This window comes from Hyaloscypha bicolor (assembly GCF_002865645.1).
Source record: "Hyaloscypha bicolor E unplaced genomic scaffold K444scaffold_50, whole genome shotgun sequence".
Taxonomy (NCBI): Eukaryota; Fungi; Ascomycota; class Leotiomycetes; order Helotiales; family Hyaloscyphaceae; genus Hyaloscypha; species Hyaloscypha bicolor.
Genome location: NW_020194552.1, coordinates 368,521 through 384,700, shown reverse-complemented (window position 1 = coordinate 384,700; position 16,180 = coordinate 368,521). Strand labels below are relative to the sequence as shown.

General features: G+C 47.7%; 8 protein-coding genes across 8 annotated transcripts; 4 read left to right on the top strand and 4 right to left on the bottom strand.

Moving 5' to 3' along the window:
• Positions 1-111: 111 nt before the first annotated feature.
• Positions 112-818, bottom strand: K444DRAFT_641333 (uncharacterized protein; the record flags this gene model as incomplete). Its single annotated transcript, XM_024884613.1, has 2 exons — positions 112-478; positions 511-818. 2 exons carry the CDS (start codon positions 816-818, stop codon positions 112-114), a joined length of 675 nt encoding a protein of 224 aa, XP_024740425.1.
• Positions 819-2,922: 2,104 nt separating this feature from the next.
• On the bottom strand, positions 2,923-4,474 carry K444DRAFT_651152 (glycoside hydrolase family 5 protein; the record flags this gene model as incomplete). The annotated part of the gene is made up of 6 exons (XM_024885684.1): positions 2,923-3,108; positions 3,155-3,442; positions 3,491-3,587; positions 3,635-3,772; positions 3,819-4,355; positions 4,405-4,474. The coding sequence occupies 6 exons, from the start codon at positions 4,472-4,474 to the stop codon at positions 2,967-2,969; spliced, it is 1,272 nt and encodes a 423-aa protein (XP_024740424.1). The 3' UTR covers positions 2,923-2,966.
• Positions 4,475-6,168: 1,694 nt separating this feature from the next.
• Positions 6,169-7,961, top strand: K444DRAFT_651150 (carbohydrate-binding module family 1 protein; the record flags this gene model as incomplete). The annotated part of the gene is made up of 3 exons (XM_024885683.1): positions 6,169-6,661; positions 6,707-6,822; positions 6,873-7,961. The coding sequence occupies 3 exons, from the start codon at positions 6,169-6,171 to the stop codon at positions 7,854-7,856; spliced, it is 1,593 nt and encodes a 530-aa protein (XP_024740423.1). The 3' UTR covers positions 7,857-7,961.
• Positions 7,962-8,422: 461 nt separating this feature from the next.
• Positions 8,423-8,991, bottom strand: K444DRAFT_626598 (uncharacterized protein; the record flags this gene model as incomplete). The annotated part of the gene is made up of 2 exons (XM_024882675.1): positions 8,423-8,556; positions 8,622-8,991. 2 exons carry the CDS (start codon positions 8,989-8,991, stop codon positions 8,423-8,425), a joined length of 504 nt encoding a protein of 167 aa, XP_024740422.1.
• Positions 8,992-9,933: 942 nt separating this feature from the next.
• K444DRAFT_322470 (uncharacterized protein) lies at positions 9,934-11,287 on the top strand. Its single transcript, XM_024871889.1, has 2 exons — positions 9,934-10,632; positions 10,687-11,287. The coding sequence occupies exons 1-2, from the start codon at positions 10,087-10,089 to the stop codon at positions 10,819-10,821; spliced, it is 681 nt and encodes a 226-aa protein (XP_024740421.1). The 5' UTR covers positions 9,934-10,086; the 3' UTR covers positions 10,822-11,287.
• Positions 11,288-11,683: 396 nt separating this feature from the next.
• On the top strand, positions 11,684-12,193 carry K444DRAFT_322443 (uncharacterized protein). Its single transcript, XM_024871888.1, has 2 exons — positions 11,684-11,895; positions 11,953-12,193. The coding sequence occupies exons 1-2, from the start codon at positions 11,748-11,750 to the stop codon at positions 12,069-12,071; spliced, it is 267 nt and encodes an 88-aa protein (XP_024740420.1). The 5' UTR covers positions 11,684-11,747; the 3' UTR covers positions 12,072-12,193.
• A 403-nt stretch (positions 12,194-12,596) lies between these two features.
• K444DRAFT_322359 (uncharacterized protein) lies at positions 12,597-14,850 on the top strand. The gene is made up of 6 exons (XM_024871887.1): positions 12,597-13,213; positions 13,269-13,380; positions 13,431-13,837; positions 13,895-14,213; positions 14,283-14,471; positions 14,535-14,850. The coding sequence occupies exons 1-6, from the start codon at positions 12,656-12,658 to the stop codon at positions 14,651-14,653; spliced, it is 1,704 nt and encodes a 567-aa protein (XP_024740419.1). The 5' UTR covers positions 12,597-12,655; the 3' UTR covers positions 14,654-14,850.
• On the bottom strand, positions 14,665-15,944 carry K444DRAFT_660983 (uncharacterized protein; the record flags this gene model as incomplete). Its single annotated transcript, XM_024886522.1, has 1 exon — positions 14,665-15,944. The coding sequence occupies one exon, from the start codon at positions 15,942-15,944 to the stop codon at positions 15,048-15,050; it is 897 nt and encodes a 298-aa protein (XP_024740418.1). The 3' UTR covers positions 14,665-15,047.
• Between the last annotated feature and the right edge of the window lie 236 nt (positions 15,945-16,180).

The following is a 16,180-nucleotide window of genomic DNA, read 5'->3' as shown; positions in this document are numbered from 1 at the left end:
GATTGCTCCTCAACACCAAAGTTCCTCGAAGGACTTCAGTGTCACTTACGCTGTTATTTGTATCCCTGAAGATCACATAATGGGTTCCCGACTCCAGCATAGCGTACCTAATTATGCTAGTTCTTCAACTCGTCCTGGCTTCAGACTCCCCCAATCCCTACCTAAAAGAGCGGACACAACCTTAGTCTTTGGAACCACCCAGTCAGGATGAGCCTCCGCCACAGCATTCATTGCCGTCTGGAAATAAGACATAAGATCATCCGTTCTGTCGTCTGCATCCCAAGTAACCACGAGCAATTCCTCCAATCCGTCAAAGCGGCGAACTTCCTCCCAGCAGAAAGCCGGTCTGCCATAGATACTCTCATCGACATCCAGAAGGACATATCTAACATTCTCTGCTTGAATTGCCTTGGAGTCATTACGGCGGTTAGGGTTGTAGTTTGTCCCATGCCATAGGTTGAGCAAGTAGTTGCTTGGGCTTGTATCATATCCAGCCTTGCGTTCGGGAACAAGCTATGAATATCGGGTCCGTCGCCAAAGCAGAGAGTATCGATTTTATAGTTGTAATATGCTGTAGGCGGATGAGTTGATGTACCGAAGGATAGAATGTAGCATTTCAGAGCCTCTTCGCGCGATTCATGACACACTTGAAGGGCCACTGGCGGAGCGGGACTGCGTTTCCTAGACATCCAGCCGCCGAAGCCAAAATCCTTGAACCTGATCTGTATGCCAACGTTTCGGGGTCCCGGGAAGGTGAATTTCCAGATCTTGAGACGCAGTTCGAATGGCAGGTTTGGAAACATCCCGAAATTCTCCATTTTGATGACGTTCCTTTCTTATCTTTTGCTTTCCTGTTCGGGAGGTGGTGGAGATTGTACGAGATAAGCTTAATAGATTGTCGATATCTTGACCGAGAGTCTCCGGTAGCCAGAGGGAAAAGGCACTAGTGATTTGAAAAGATGCAAAGTGATCTATTTCTAATGGTTTCAAGGTTTGACTCGGGCAAGATACGCTATTGTTCTTACAAGCCTTGCCAAGTAACGTTACTTCTGCACCCCTGCTCAGCACCCACAACACCTCTTGATTTGTAAGCAGGCTTCCTCTTTCGATCCGGCCTTATCGCCAACCTTGTGTTCTCGAGGAAAGGGAGGCGAATGGTTGTGTAAACTAGTGGCCAGAATAATTTTTGTTCGCGCTTCTCTATTGCACTCATCCGAGCTAGCTGAGCCGAAAATCAGCTGCGGGGCAATTGACACTTGAGTAGGAGTGGCTAAGCTAGGGCTGCAGCTGAACGTGAAAATTTTGAATTTTTTGAATAAGTGCCCGATTTTTTGATTCAAACGGCCTTAAACCTTACTTCAAACTCATCGAGCCATTTTTAGAATACTCAAGGAATTCATGAACGCGTTTGTGAAGCTAGGGGAGCTGAAATATAAGAAGATTTTAAGTAAAATCGGGGTTTAATTTGGCCGCGGAGTGGCCAGAGATTCTTTTGAGATCTCCGCACAAAATTTGAACTATAAAAAAGATTCTACTTAGTTCATTCATAAAATTTGTGAATTTGTAAATTAAAGACCCTAAAAATCTGATTCGTTAAATTTGAACGCTAGGCTCGATTCACGTTCATTCAACTCAAGGCCTGGAATCCTGATTCAAGCTCAAAATCTTCAGATACCAGCCCTAGGCCAGGCTTACCAACCAATGTTGGAGCGAACATTGAGAGATTAGAACTGATATAGTTAAACACAAATGAAGTTGGTCATACTTTTTGGACTTGAGAAGGGGCTGCCAGATTGACTAGAATGGATTCAAGAGGGTGAGCACGCTAACTCATAAGGCTGCTAACCAGTAACGAGGTAACGAGCCTGCTGACAGGAGTCCGTTTTATTGGGCGATTTTTAAGCGATTTTTAGGCCTCACGACCCCGTCGTTCCCGTCTTCAGGGCCCGGACCTCTCGATTTATTGGAATCACTTTATAGTTTCACGACAACAATAAATAAACAGAACTTGCAATTTAGTAAATCAGAGGTTATGAGAGGTCACCGGAGTTTCTATCAAAAGAGCTTTAAAGGTTCACAAGTTTAATAATTAATTTAGGTGTGAAACACGCTAAAAAAATAGACTTTTGTCAGCAAGCTCGTAGGACACCGCTTAATTTTAAACGAGTAGCCACTGAATTTCAACGTCACCTCCTCGCGACAACCTCACCTCAATCCTGAACCTCATTTCACTACGTCGCATCCATGAGCATCTGGGGCCAGCTGATTAGTTGGCTGGATCTTCTGTGGACTGAATAGAGCTTGAATCTATCAATCTCGTTCTTACCTGATTGAGTTGCTCGTAAATGCCCACGTCACAGGCACCCTAGTTGCTCACTGCGTGCGACATGGTTTGTTTGGGCGAGCCAAAGCTGTTGCCCATTCACTTCTGTACAATCTTTCTGGGATCTTGCTTTCTTCTTTCTTTCTGTATTACTGGATATGGCTTCAGGAAATACCATGAAGCGTTCTCTATTAGGTGCACTATGTGACCGCCTCTGGGACAGCAAATCCCGCGTTGTTGCCGACGGATACAGATGCCTAGATCCCAACCGCGACCCAGTGGATCTGGCGCAGTTGGACCTAACCTCGTGCGCCAACCGTTTCCAGAAAGGCCTACACGTGCGCTTGGTTATAGCTGGTGGCCAGCACCTAAAGTATATGGGGTGTCTAGGCACAGATGAGAGTCCAGTTTCTGGAGCGATCGGCACACACGATATATCATAGTACAAAGAAGATACCGTGAGTCATTCTAGCAGTGGGTGAGGTAGCGACATAGCTTGTTCGAACACTCCACTTATAGGCATAAGGCTCATTCACGTTTCCGGATAGAGTAAATACAGCAGCTGATGTTTATAGTCCTACCTCCTTTGCCATTGTCTCCTCCACCAGATATTCTCTCAAGACCGGCGAAGCTACACTGCGTCCTATCGTGCAAAACACTCTTTCACCAGTGGTTGATCCGTCCAGACGCCGTTACTATTTGTCGGTGTGAGACTCAGAGCGTACTCGGTGGCAAAGCTGCCAGCTCCCCAGCCAACGTATCCAAGGAAGACGTTTGAATTTTGGCTTTTCTGTCAATACAAGTCTGCAGGGTAAATCCGGGAAAGCTTACTTCAAGAATGCGATCTGCTCGCACATGTATTTTGCGCATGTAGTCGAGCTGATACCACCAGTTTCGCTCAAGAGCGCCTGTCTCCCGACGGAATTTAGCCATGTGGCGAGTGGTTGGAACGCAGTTGCGATGTTGTTGGTGACACAATCTCCGCCACCGCCGCTGTTATCGCTGTCTAGATACTTGTGAACGTCGAATATGAGATTGGTTGTTGTTCCATCAGGGTTCTTGACCGCAGCAAGTGCTGCGGCACTTCCGTCAGAGATGAATGATCCTGCGCTCGTGTAACTATGGCACTTAGCATATCATTTGATCCAGGAGGTCATGGATACGCACTCGCTGCCAGGAAGTAGGATCATTTGTGACGTTGCACCAGCTTGACGGATGGCGGTCACAACTGCTTGAACAGTCTGTGCCCATGTGGTAACAGCCACTGGTGTGCGTCAGTGGTCATTTATCCGGAATGTTTTTTCCACTTACAGTCATGAGGTTCATTCACGATGCCAAATAGTATCTTGGAGTCACTTGCGTAGTATGTCGCAAGTTGAGCCCATAAACTCACGAACTGGGCATTTGTAGGGCCACCCTGCCCAATGATTCCACCATTCCAGCGAGCGTCTGTTATTGATCAGTCTCTATCTGTGACTTGGGAATGAATTCATACAGTTGTGGATATCGATGATGCAATAAGCTCCTGTGCTCAAACAAGCTTGAACCAAAGTGTTGTATTCAGATAGGTTTGCGGAGTTCAAAGTCCCGCCTAGTACTCCATTCACGAGAAACTGCCATCCCACAGGGAGGCGGAAGATGTTCATATGATCATCTTTGACGAAATGCGACATTTGCCCAGGGCCATCAGGTCCTCCATAACTTGGCAGTGGAGGATATGGTCCGCTTGTCCCAGTGATGATACAAGTGCCATCAGTAGTGCAACCGAAGTCAAATCCAGCGATGTTGACTCCAGCAAATTGAGTGAGGCCTGTTGATGTTGCAGTTGCAGATGCAGACGTTGCAGAAGCCGAAGATGATGACGAGCGAATGCTTGTTGCAGATGTTGATGAACGGACACTCATTGTAGAGGTCACCAGAGTAGTGCTGGAGCTCCCAGTTCCTGGGAGACATTGCGAGTACCATTGGTTCGAATACGTACAAACATATCCGCTGACACAGGTAGTTGCCCCCGTCCAACCGGATCCTCCGCCTGAAAAGCTTAGCACATATTCAACGCAGTTAGAGTTGGGTAAACTTACACTGCCCCCAAGCTCCTGATTGAGCGGTGACCGTACTCACGAAGAGGAGGATGAACGTCGAGATACCCATTCTTTTTTTTATTTTGAACAAAATCTATTTACAAGAAGATGGTTTTAGAGAAGTGCAATGCCCTGGGGGACGACAACCTCAATCTGACCTCTTATATTTCCAATCAAGTTTCTTCCGCACGCAATTTTTCATCTCGCGATTGTACGATCCGAAGAGCCGCTGCACATTCAAAGATGATGGCTAGGACCCTGGCGATGGCGTTAAATGAGGAAGAGTTTCAACCAGAGTTGTTTTGCGGTAGTACCTCCGACTGGAGTAGGCCCTGGAAAGGCACAGGTCGAAAGACCAACCATGGCAATTTCCAAAACTTGAAGAGATTATCTTTTTTTAATTAAAGAATTTACTGTCTCTAGTGGCTGCGTCTTTGCTGTGTAATCTGTGCCGTGCAGCTGCGTCTAAACGATTGGGGGAAGATTTCAGGCACGATCCGGGGAAGGACAGGGGCAAGGAACACCCTGCGGGAGGAGCCGACCCCACACCAGCTCCCTTCATCAAAATTCGGAACTTGGCTTCCGTGGCAGGTACACCTTACTGCCGCAGTCGTCGTTGCTTGCCCTGAAAACCTTCGATGGGATGCATCTCGCGAGTCTTGAAATCGACAAGTTTGGGAAGGTTGAGCATGTCGTCTCTTCCATCTCTCCGGCTTGCTATCCTTCCCTTTTGCCGCTGCACAGAGTTCAACCCATCGTTCGATATGTGTGCTGTGGGGTGGTTCCCGGCCCTCCTGACCTCTTTCTCCCACGAATTTCGGAAGTCTTGCCGAACTCCCAAGCCTTGGGGGATGCGATTGGTCTAGCTCCATCCTGCAATCTCCTTCTCCAAAGCTGTCGCCATCAAATACTAGAACCTGTTTTGCTACGATTTCAAGCTTATCCCCGCATTTGCTTATCATCCACGTTCCCTTCAAGCCGAGGCACGCTAGTCTGGGGTAAACACATCAGAGTAACACAAAGCATGGGAAGATCGTGTAGACTTTCCTTCACATGGAATTCTGGAGTTTACCCGCTCTTAGCTTGAAAGTCCTGAGCTCGGTGTTGCCTCCTTCCTCTGAGTTCGGCATTTGACATACAGTCCAAGACCAAGGAGATTGAGTGGTCTCGGTAATTGGCTTGCTTTTTCTCCGAAAGAGGCGACTGGGGAACCCCTCACTGAATCTGAATATATTCGAAGTATAATCGTGCGCGTTTTTCGTGCAACACACCGCAGCTGGATTTCAATATTTCGCTCATCAGATATTCCGGTAGCCCGCTTCTGATTGCTGCAAGATGCAAGGTTTCCTTGAGACGTAAATAGGACTATAGATTTCTTAGACGACTGCGCTTCACCAGGGGATGAATCTTAGCTGGTGCACCAAGTTGCTCGCTTTTGGGGCTTAAGCAACGCTTGGTTAGCTCCTACGTCGCTCGGTCTTTTAGTCTTATTCGGTTTACTCGGTGCGGATCACCTAGCCAGTGTCACCGTCCCCTAGCTTGGGTTCTTGTGTTTTTTTACTCTGCTGGGACCGACGGAGCCGGCGGATCTAATGCAGCAAAACTGTTCAAGAAAGGAGTCTCGGGTGCAAAAATTTACGCACCCCTGTATTTCACCGCTGCAAATTTAGAAACACCGCGTTCCATAGAAGTGACTATTTAAGTTGGACTCCCAAACGCATATGATCTTAAACTTAAAGCATTAAAGCGACAATCACCATCAAGATGTCTTCTACCATCGCGTTGATTTCGCTCTTTGTGAGCATCGCCCGTTCCCAACAAGTTGGCACTCTCACAGCAGAAGTTCACCCCGCCCTCACCTGGCAGACCTGCACTGCAGGAGGAGCCTGCACTACCAACAACGGCAAGATAGTTCTTGATTCGAACTGGCGTTGGCTGCACTCGACCTCAGGTTCCACCAACTGCTACACTGGGAACACCTGGGACACCACACTCTGCCCGAACGATGTTACTTGCGCGACAAACTGTGCCTTGGATGGAGCCGACTATTCTGGTACTTATGGTATCACAACCAGCGGCAGTGCTTTGAGACTCAACTTTGTTACTTCTTCAGCACAAAAGAATGTTGGGTCACGCGTATATCTCATGGCCGATGACAACACTTACCAGGAATTCAATATGCTCGCTCAAGAGTTTACTTTTGATGTGGATGTCTCTCATCTTCCATGCGGCATTAACGGCGCCCTGTATATGTCAGGTGATTATTCTCGAAACTCTGTCTGTATTCTACTAACACACCCAGGCATGGCAAAGGACGGAGGTCTGTCTCAGTATTCCGGCAACAAAGCTGGAGCCAAGTACGGTGTCGGCTATTGTGACTCTCAATGCCCTCGTGATCTCAAATTTATCAACGGCCAGGTATGCCACTCTAACAATATTATGAGGGGCCTATGCTAATTATCTGCCAGGCCAATGTGGAAGGCTGGGTTCCCTCGAGCAATAACGTTAACACAGGCATCGGTAATCATGGGTCATGCTGTGCGGAAATGGATATCTGGGAGGCGAATTCCATTTCAGCAGCCTTTACTCCCCACTCTGCCGATGTTGCAACGCAGACTATGTGTACCGGGGACGCATGCGGAGGTGCAGCCTCTTCCAACCGCTACGCCGGAACCACAGATCCAGACGGATGTGATTTCAACTCCTACCGTATGGGAAACACTACCTTCTACGGCCCAGGCATGACCGTAGATACCAACTCAGTCTTTACCGTGGTCACCCAATTTCTCACGGATACCGGAACTTCTTCCGGAACAATGAACGAGATCAAGCGCTTCTACGTCCAGAACGGCAAAGTGATTCCTAACTCCATGTCGACGATTTCCGGTGTCACCGGCAACTCAGTCACCCCCGCATTTTGCAATGCTCAAAAAACCGTCTTCGGTGATACCAACGATTTCGCAACCCATGGTGGCTTCAACTCCATGACGACCGCTATGAAGGACGGCATGGTCCTCGTCCTCTCTCTCTGGGATGACTACGATGTTGACTTGCTCTGGCTCGACAGCGACTACCCCACGACCGCGAACCCAAGCACGCCGGGAATCGCACGCGGCACTTGCTCTACCAGCTCCGGTGTTCCTGCCACTGTGGAAGCCAATAGCCCTAACTCCTATGTCATCTACTCAAACATCAAGGTTGGGCCTATCGGCTCTACTTTCTCATCTGGCACGGGCTCCGGCTCTAGCAGCTCGTCAGCGACCACGTTGAAGACTTCAACTACATCGAAGGCCTCCACGAGCACCAGTCCGGCAACGAGCACTACCTCTGCGGCCAGCGGGACTGTACCACATTACGGGCAGTGTGGTGGGCTCACCTACACGGGTGCGACGGTTTGCGTTAGCCCATATACTTGCACTTATTCCAATGCGTACTATTCTCAGTGCTTGTAAGTGCTTTACGCAGTGGACTTCGTTGGGTTTGGGCCAAATGGTCATAAAATGGGGTTTTGTGGAGGAGAAAGTAGCTGGAGTGGTCGGTGTCTGGGTGAAGTGGGGACATACCGTGTTTGATTCTTCTGATTGTTACACGGCCATTTATTAAACAATAGCTAGTTTTGCCCCATTCTCATATGATTCCATTCCAAATAAGCATGCCATAACCGTCCTACAAATCAATTGAGGACGCGCACGTGACCGGGATCTAACACTTTCTCAAAAGAGAACTGTGAACAATTGAATACCAGTCGCCCTTGGTCTGAGTCTGTGCTGTATTGAGTTGGCCCGGGACATCTTAAGAGTCCTTCAGATCAATTCCCTGTGGGTTGAACAAGTTCTTTACTCCCCCTTGTATCTCGAAGGTGAGTCACCCATAACCACCATTCTTGTGATCCACATTTTCAACAACTTCGAACGGATTCAAAGGAGTCGATGAATTATTCACAAAATTTGTGTAGAAGTACAATCTGTGCTCCTAGATTAATTCTCTAGTGACGAGCTCTTCGTCGATCAATTTAACATTAATCCAGGCGCAGATAGGGCTTCTGTAGACCATTCCTCTCTCTCAGCCCAAACATCGCAAGGAAAGAACGGTCCTGTTTTCGAAACTGGATGGCACCGGCATCTAGGTTGCCAGGAAACGGGAGGCTATAACCTTCCAAGCGAATTTTCTTCCAGTGCCTTGAGGGGTAGAAAACTTTCGTTACGAAGCGGACCTACTTAAAAAGTCCTCTGGGAGGAAGAAGGTGGTAGGTAATAGTGTGTTTCTAAATGTGCTCCGTCCTCGATCCCACATGAATAGCGAATGTTGCAGATCTTGCCGTCGAAGAAGCATGACCGGTCTTCTCTGTGCTAAACTTGCAGATTCCTGGTCAATCGTTGACAGCCATTTGCAATGAAATCGGCTATGCTCGTGGCCCAAGACCACATAAGTCTGAACTACCTCGGAATTGATACCAGCATAGCGCAGATCGAGACCAATTGGTCCACGGACATCATCTGGGTACCTATACGCAAGTATCCCACAATCCACTTTGTGCTCGGTTGTATTGACAAGCGGGATATGAATACTGACTCCGGCATTAGTCATGGCGAATGGCTCAACAATACTATATCCTGAGCAACGGTGGCATGCTCAAAGTTTTGGCTCGGTTGACCAACACGTTGCTCTTAACTCTAGAAGGCAAACACTCTCGGACAAAAGACCAGGACAGTGTCAAGACGACAAGCAGTAGTGAATTTGCATCTACATCCGATCCCATTTGTCAAAAACAAAACAACAGTCGCCTGCACGAGTGGTTGTCAATTTTTCGAGAGAAAGCCCACCAGGGCAAAAACTGCCAAAGTTGAAGTACCGTCCAATAAGGATTAAGAATGAGGCCAGAGAGTAGAGGTGTCGGCAGCATAGAGAACAGGGGAGGAAGCAAGAGGAGCAGTGGGAGGGTGCTTATGGGATCACTCATGAGCCTTTATTGACAAACACCTCTGCAACCCTACGACGTCCTGATACAGCTCCCGAGTCTTACGAAATGGCAGGACTCCAAGGAAGCACCGCGGTGGAAGAGGTTTGAAAGTAGCCCGTAGTTGTATTAGTACCTCAATCCTACGTACAAACCTTCAAAGATAAGATAACAGTGTTTGAGACGTATGCAGAACTCCAGGGCCCAAATGGAAGATACTTTGCAACATGTTATCAAAAAAGGCTTGCAAAATGCGACTTCCTGGCCAAGCGTCCCCTTGCAGCTGAGGAGATCTTGGAAGGATACTTCCTAAAAGCCTAGTTTGCGATTCTGCATGAGGGACTTAGCTTTATCATACACCGAAGTCTTATCTCCTTCTTCTGGCGCTTGGATGATGGAAAAGAAATTTACCATGCTGCTCAACACTGATTGGGAGCTATATCTCGGTCAGAGAGGTGGAGTGGGCTTGATTGGCTTGTCCTCCTGCAAGTCTCGCAAAAACATTCCACCACTTCCTAAAATGGTGACCGAGCTCGGTTGGACTTGACTCTGATCCTACAGCCTTACAACACCAAGATATCAAACTTGTGTATAAATACCTGGTCTTCATCGAAACAAGTCTATCGATAATATACTCGGACATACGTGGACTTGCATCTTCACTTACAGGCCTCACACATCACAACAGCACTACTACAGCCGATACAGCTGAGACTTCTTCCACGATGGATGCCGCAGAAAACTGGAATGGCCTCGGTGACTACTCCCTTTTCTTGCCAGAGGATTCTTTTAATCTGTTCGGAGAGTACGATCTCGATCTTGGCTTGAATAATTCCTTTTTGCCAGCCCTCGATGAAGCCAGTGCTACGTTCGACATAGCTGAATGGGATCAGATTGAAGCCATGATCCCAGCCCTGCCTAGGCTTGACGCCACACTACCAACTTCCGGAGAACCGCAAGACTTGATCCCGAACCCAGAAGCAGAGCTCCAAGCGTCCAAGTATACTTCCACATCTTCTCCAAGTTCAGCTCGAAGCCCAATTTCCGAGGATCAGACGTCTACGGATGGCTTTCCAGTATCCGGAAAAGAAGTTGAACATCAAACGAAGACTGAATTGAGAAAAAGAGAGTTCTTGACAGCATTTTCCGTAGAATCTGGGGAGGAGATTCAGCTGCACACCCGAAAGCGATTTTCTAAAGAACAGCGGCAAGTAGTGGCACTCAACAGAATAATCGGAGTGTGTCTTCACTGCCGACTACGGAAAGTTGCTGCAAGTTCACGACATAAAGCCAACTCCCACTGAGGCTAATTGTTGGGTGTATAGTGCGACGATGGAATTCCATGCAATCGGTGCATTAAACGCGCGGGAAGTATCTCCTCCGGGCAGGAGATATGCATGCGCAGAAGCTTGGTTGCTACACGGTTTGATCACATAGGTAGTGTCTTCAAATTCTCTTGACAAATAATACGCGCCCTTCTAAGAACATTCTAGACTTGATCAGAATCGCCAGCGTAGAATATACGGTGAGCAGATTGCCTCTCCCGGCCGAACCAGAACTCGATGGCTCGGGATATATTTGGTTTCCCGATTCCCACAACAGATATAACCCTGAAGCATATATCAAGGTACCAATTACTCATTTGAAGCAAGATGGCTTTCAACGCCGTAGGGTAATTCTCGCAGCGGATTACTACTCGGGAACCTTCCACGACTTGCCAAATATAAACCAAGCGATTGCCCCGGAATCAGTTCCTTCGACTGAAAGATTGCTACAAGCGTACCTTACTTCAAGACAAAACTTCTTACCAACGCCTAGTCCTTTTGCTAGGTTATCCAAAGCTTTTCGTGACTTCGCAGAGAGCTACTGCAACAGCGCTGCGGAACTGCCTCTGGTAAGCATCTGTTCTTGGATTAGTGCGGGATCCCTTCACTCGTTTCTAACTTGATTATTTCTCTAGAAAGGATTGCTATCAAAGATTGTAAAACTTCAGCGCTTGTTCAACATTTACCGATCTTCGCCTGTCATCAAGTCAGCACCTTGTGCCAATGACGGGGACGGCGACGGCGACATTGTGTCCACAGCTATATGGCAGCAATTACGTCTACCAATTGCAAAAGGAATCAAAGCAACCGAAACAGACGTCTTAACGGAGATTGACAGAATGATACAGAGCAAGGCCGGCATCGGAAGACAAAATCCATTGGCAACCTGGGCTGCATTGTGGGTCTTGGTTCTTGCTTACAAGGATTATATGATCTTTTGCAAAGCTTGGCGTTATGGCTATGTTTCCGGTAACCTTGATTCATTCCCTTGACCAAATAAATTCAGGCTAACAATAACAGAAGGCGAAAAGATATACAATCTCAACGAACACCTCTACAACATGCTCACCTCAATCTACGCCGCCCTATACAAGACAACATCGCCACTTACACTCGATTGGCGAAGTAATGAAGTAGCAGTCATGTTGGGCAATGACTCTCAGATTATTAACCTATTCTGCAATATCAAGACCGAAATGTTCTGGTTCCGTAAGTGCTGCTGATAAACGACTACGATCAAAAAGTCGGAACTAATTCTAGTACCAGACGCAAATGCACACGAATTGTTTCCAGAAGATATACTATTTAAGACACTCATTCTGGACAACGAGAAAAAATTGGCCAAGGCACATATAAAAGCGGCACAACGACAGGGAATAATATGAGCCAGGCGTTTCTTTATTACCGCAATCTGAATTCTTCTCTCTGCTCAGTCTTTCTGTGCCGTTCTTGGTTGGTTAGGAGTTTTCAAGGGAGACACGGTTCAATTCACCCGTCGCAGGCAGGGGAAGTAGTTGATCCCAGGACTTATCGAACCGGAGCAAATGAGACGTCTTGTCAACGAGGGGTCTGTGATGTACTAGTTTCCTTTTCCTCTTCACAAATATCCCAGTTTTGATGTTTCATGTATGAGACGAACAAGTGATGCACATTGTTTTAACTATGGTGAAGAAGATGGAAACAATACCCTCTCATTCTCGAATTGGAAATCTTTGGTTCACCGGATAGCTAGGCTGCAAGTGAACTTGATTGGAGGAAGCTCCTGCAGCCTCGATCAAAAACGCCACCACTTCCGATCTTGGTCACCGGATTTTGGATCTCGCTTGTCTCTGACACATCTACTGCACAAGAATGTATAAAGTGAACCCTCTTCCTACTTCCCGTGAATGGATTCATTACCCTCTTTCCATCGCCAACTTTTGCTCTTATTCTATTCTGAACCCTGACCAATTATTGACTGTCTACCAACATGGACCACTGGCAGACACCTGACAACCTCGACGACTACTCGTCCTTCTTTGACGATTCGTTGGACGTTTTTGGAAATGTAGACTTCGATGCTAATCCACTCGACCAACTTCTCTACGCAACGACAGCACCGCTTTCCCCAACTTTCCGGCCATGTTTTCTGGGTGAAAGCTTGACGCTGCCATTTCCGGCTGAGGCCCTTTTAGGAAATGATGAGATTGATACCAACTCTCTCCAAACCATCGGCGATTGCCCTGAGCCCTTAGAGCAACATCTGAGATCTCAAGCAACATCCATTCCAGTCCGAGATCCGTCCAAATTGCTCAAGGTCGACCAGCAAGCTAGACTTTGCACACTTCATAAAGAAGGATTATTGGAGGTCGAGAAACCCAAAGCAAAGAAAACAAAGTGGGACAAATCTGTTGTTGTGTTTTCCTCGAAGCCAAAGTCCACGAAAGCCCCAAGGCAAAGAAAGAGCTTCGGGAAATCGAGGCGGGAAGAGGTTGCCCTCACTCGGAAGGTCGGGGCCTGCATTCAATGTAGAATTCGAAAAGGATCGGTAAAAAAACAATCTTCTGTTGGATCTGAAAGTATTTTTGCTGATATTAGGATAGTGCGAACTTGGTCTTCCTTGCGAACAGTGCATCAAGCGGGCAGGAAGTAACGCCCTAGGTAAGGAACTGTGCTCCCGTCAGAGTCTCTTAGCGGTGAGGTTTGATCATATCGGTGAGGCATCTTTTCGTTACCTAGATCTCATATGTCTAATGTTGCAGAAGATCTCTATCTCGAGTATGATGAGTACGAAGAAATTAGCATGAGTCAGTGCAGGAGAATTCCAGGCACAGAGAAGACAGTGTTCCTGAGCTACCCAACGTGCTGCGACGACAACAACCAGGAAAGGGTGTGGATCGAAAGTCGAATGCAGGACCACGAGGGACTGCCAAACCCAGAATTTCGACCATCAGTTCATGTTGAATGGAACTATGAGGGACTGGAATATTACGAAGTGGCGGACCCTAATTGGGCACTTGACCCAAACACGCTCCCTTCTATCGACCAGTTGATTGAATGTCGGGGAAGGAAAAAGTACCACGGGTGCAGCTCAGGAGTATTTGCTCCTTTGCATATTGCTTTCAGCGATTTTGGAGAAATGTACTGCCGCTCAAGCGCCGCTTTGCCTCTGGTATTCATCCACAGGAGCCATTTGCTCTCCAAGATTTGACTGGCTGACACAGGATAGCAAACACTGATGGCTAGTATTCTACGACAAAAAGCCTTACTCGGCCTTTATCTACATGTGGCCATCATCAAGCGACCTGGGGAAGGCCAGGTTGACTGGGCGCCAACCTTTATGAATTTCGAGCTCGACATTGTGATTCGAAAAGCTCTAAACGAAACGGAAGCTAAGATTCTCTCCACCTTCGAAAGCATCCTTTTTCGACCTGGCGGCGTCAACAGGCAGAACTCGTTAGTGGTGTGGGTGTGTCTATGGCACCTACTACTTCATTACAAATGGGTGATGCCATGGGTTGCAGTAACCTGGAGAGATCATCCACTAAGTAAGTCACCAACTGTCGACATAGTCACACACGTCACTTTTTAGATATCAACGACTAAGTTACAAATAGTTGTGCAGCCGATTTACGGCCTAGCGCGACATCTATACAATGCAGTCACCGCCATCTACTCTGCGTTGTTTAGGACGAGCTCTCCACTTCTGTTCGATTGGCGCACGGAAGAGGGCTCTGAGATGCTGGGGAGAGATCCAGAGCTAATTAGGCTCTTTTGCAATATCAAGACAGAACTTTACTGGTTCAGTAAGTCCTTCACTTCAATTCCTCTCAGCACTCGGCCGGGACTAATCGCCGAGAGATTCATAGATGCAGGGAAGGACCGCCTTTCATCTGAAGACACGCTATTCCAAACACTCGTCCTCGAAAACGAAAACAAACTTGTCACGGCACATATTAAAGCAGCAAAACGACAGGGGATTTTATGAAGGAGGTCTTCCATTTATGTTCCTGTTCCCGAATCCTATTCACAATATGCTACTCCCTGCCCATTAAATATGCTGTAACTCATCCTAGCAAAGCACTGAGGAGAGACAGCATTCCATCGCTTTTCCATAATGTTTCCCATCTTAAACATCCCATCCATATTTCCCAAGATGTGCAAACAACCCCTCCTAGAATTTATGAAATACCCAGATCTTCCTCCATATTCACCCCTCCCATATTCCTTCCTTCATATCCCGCGATAATACCCATCTCAAATCCCACAAATCCAGTAACCGGAGAACGAGCCGCTCAATCCAGTCTAAGCCCTACCCTTTCTCTCCACCGAAAAATAAACGAATGTAAACCCCACCCCTTCGCTTTCCTATCCAAGAGCCCTCAAACACTCCGACGTCTCTTCGATGGACTCTCGCCTTCATTCTCGTTTTCACTCTCTCCTTCAAAACCACCCTCAATCTGAACGGCTTCGTCGTCGTTATCAGCATACATAAGCCCCTCTTCCATCTCCCGATCGCCGTCCTCTCCCTCTCTACCACCCTCAAATCCGGACGCAGTCTCCTCATCGGCTTCCCTCAACGCACCCGTTCCATCACGTTTCGTACTCTCAGTAAGCACCATCAATCCACTCATCCCCATTCCTGACTTTCTACCCCGACTTCTCTCCTTCTCCTTCTCCTCTCTCGACAATCCATTCCTATCCCTCTTGCTACCCCTACCTCTCTTCGCCTTCTTAATCTTCCTCTCGATAACAAAAATCGAGTTCTCATCTTCTTCGTCCTCAGCCGCACTTCCCGCCGAATCATCGGCATTCTCATCATCCGTCGTATCAAGAAGATTAACAACAGACACCGCAACGCCTTTTCCAGATCTCTTGTTTCTGTTTGTGGTTTTCGCGCCTCCACCACGGCCACTGAAAAGGTTCGATCCTCCTGCTTTCTGCCACCTCTGAGAGCCTGATGAGCTGGTGCCTTTCTCGACAGGAACCGCTGTCATTTGTCCCTCGATTGGAGGTGTCCTGTTTCGGCGCTTACGGGACCTGGATTTTGAGTTTGAGGATGAGAGGGGAGGCGAATCGGAGTCGAATTCGAAAGGGTCGTCTAAAGTGAGGCCGGAGAGCGGAAAGCGGTCGCGTGTAATTAGCACCAGGTTTATGTAATGCTGGGTTAGTTTCGCCTTTAGGGCGTTGCCGGAGATGGAGGAGGAGGCGGAGGAGAGGATGGTGCGGAAGATGGACTCTTGATTTGTGAGGAGGGCGGTTATGGATTTGAGATCCATTTTGAGAGCTCTGGTGGTCGGATGACGGTTGCTATTCAGGGGGTGTTAGAGCTGCGGTGTTGCATGACTTGAAGATGGGGAGTTCTCACTTTTCTTGAGAGGTTTACTGTGTTGAAGGTGACAAGAAGGTGGAAATCCGTCGCAATCGTTACAACGTCGGACGAAGGGAGAGCTATTAGGTTCCAAGCAAGCTTTTGTGATAGGTAGCCGTCAGATCAGCCGAATCGGGCTCCTTG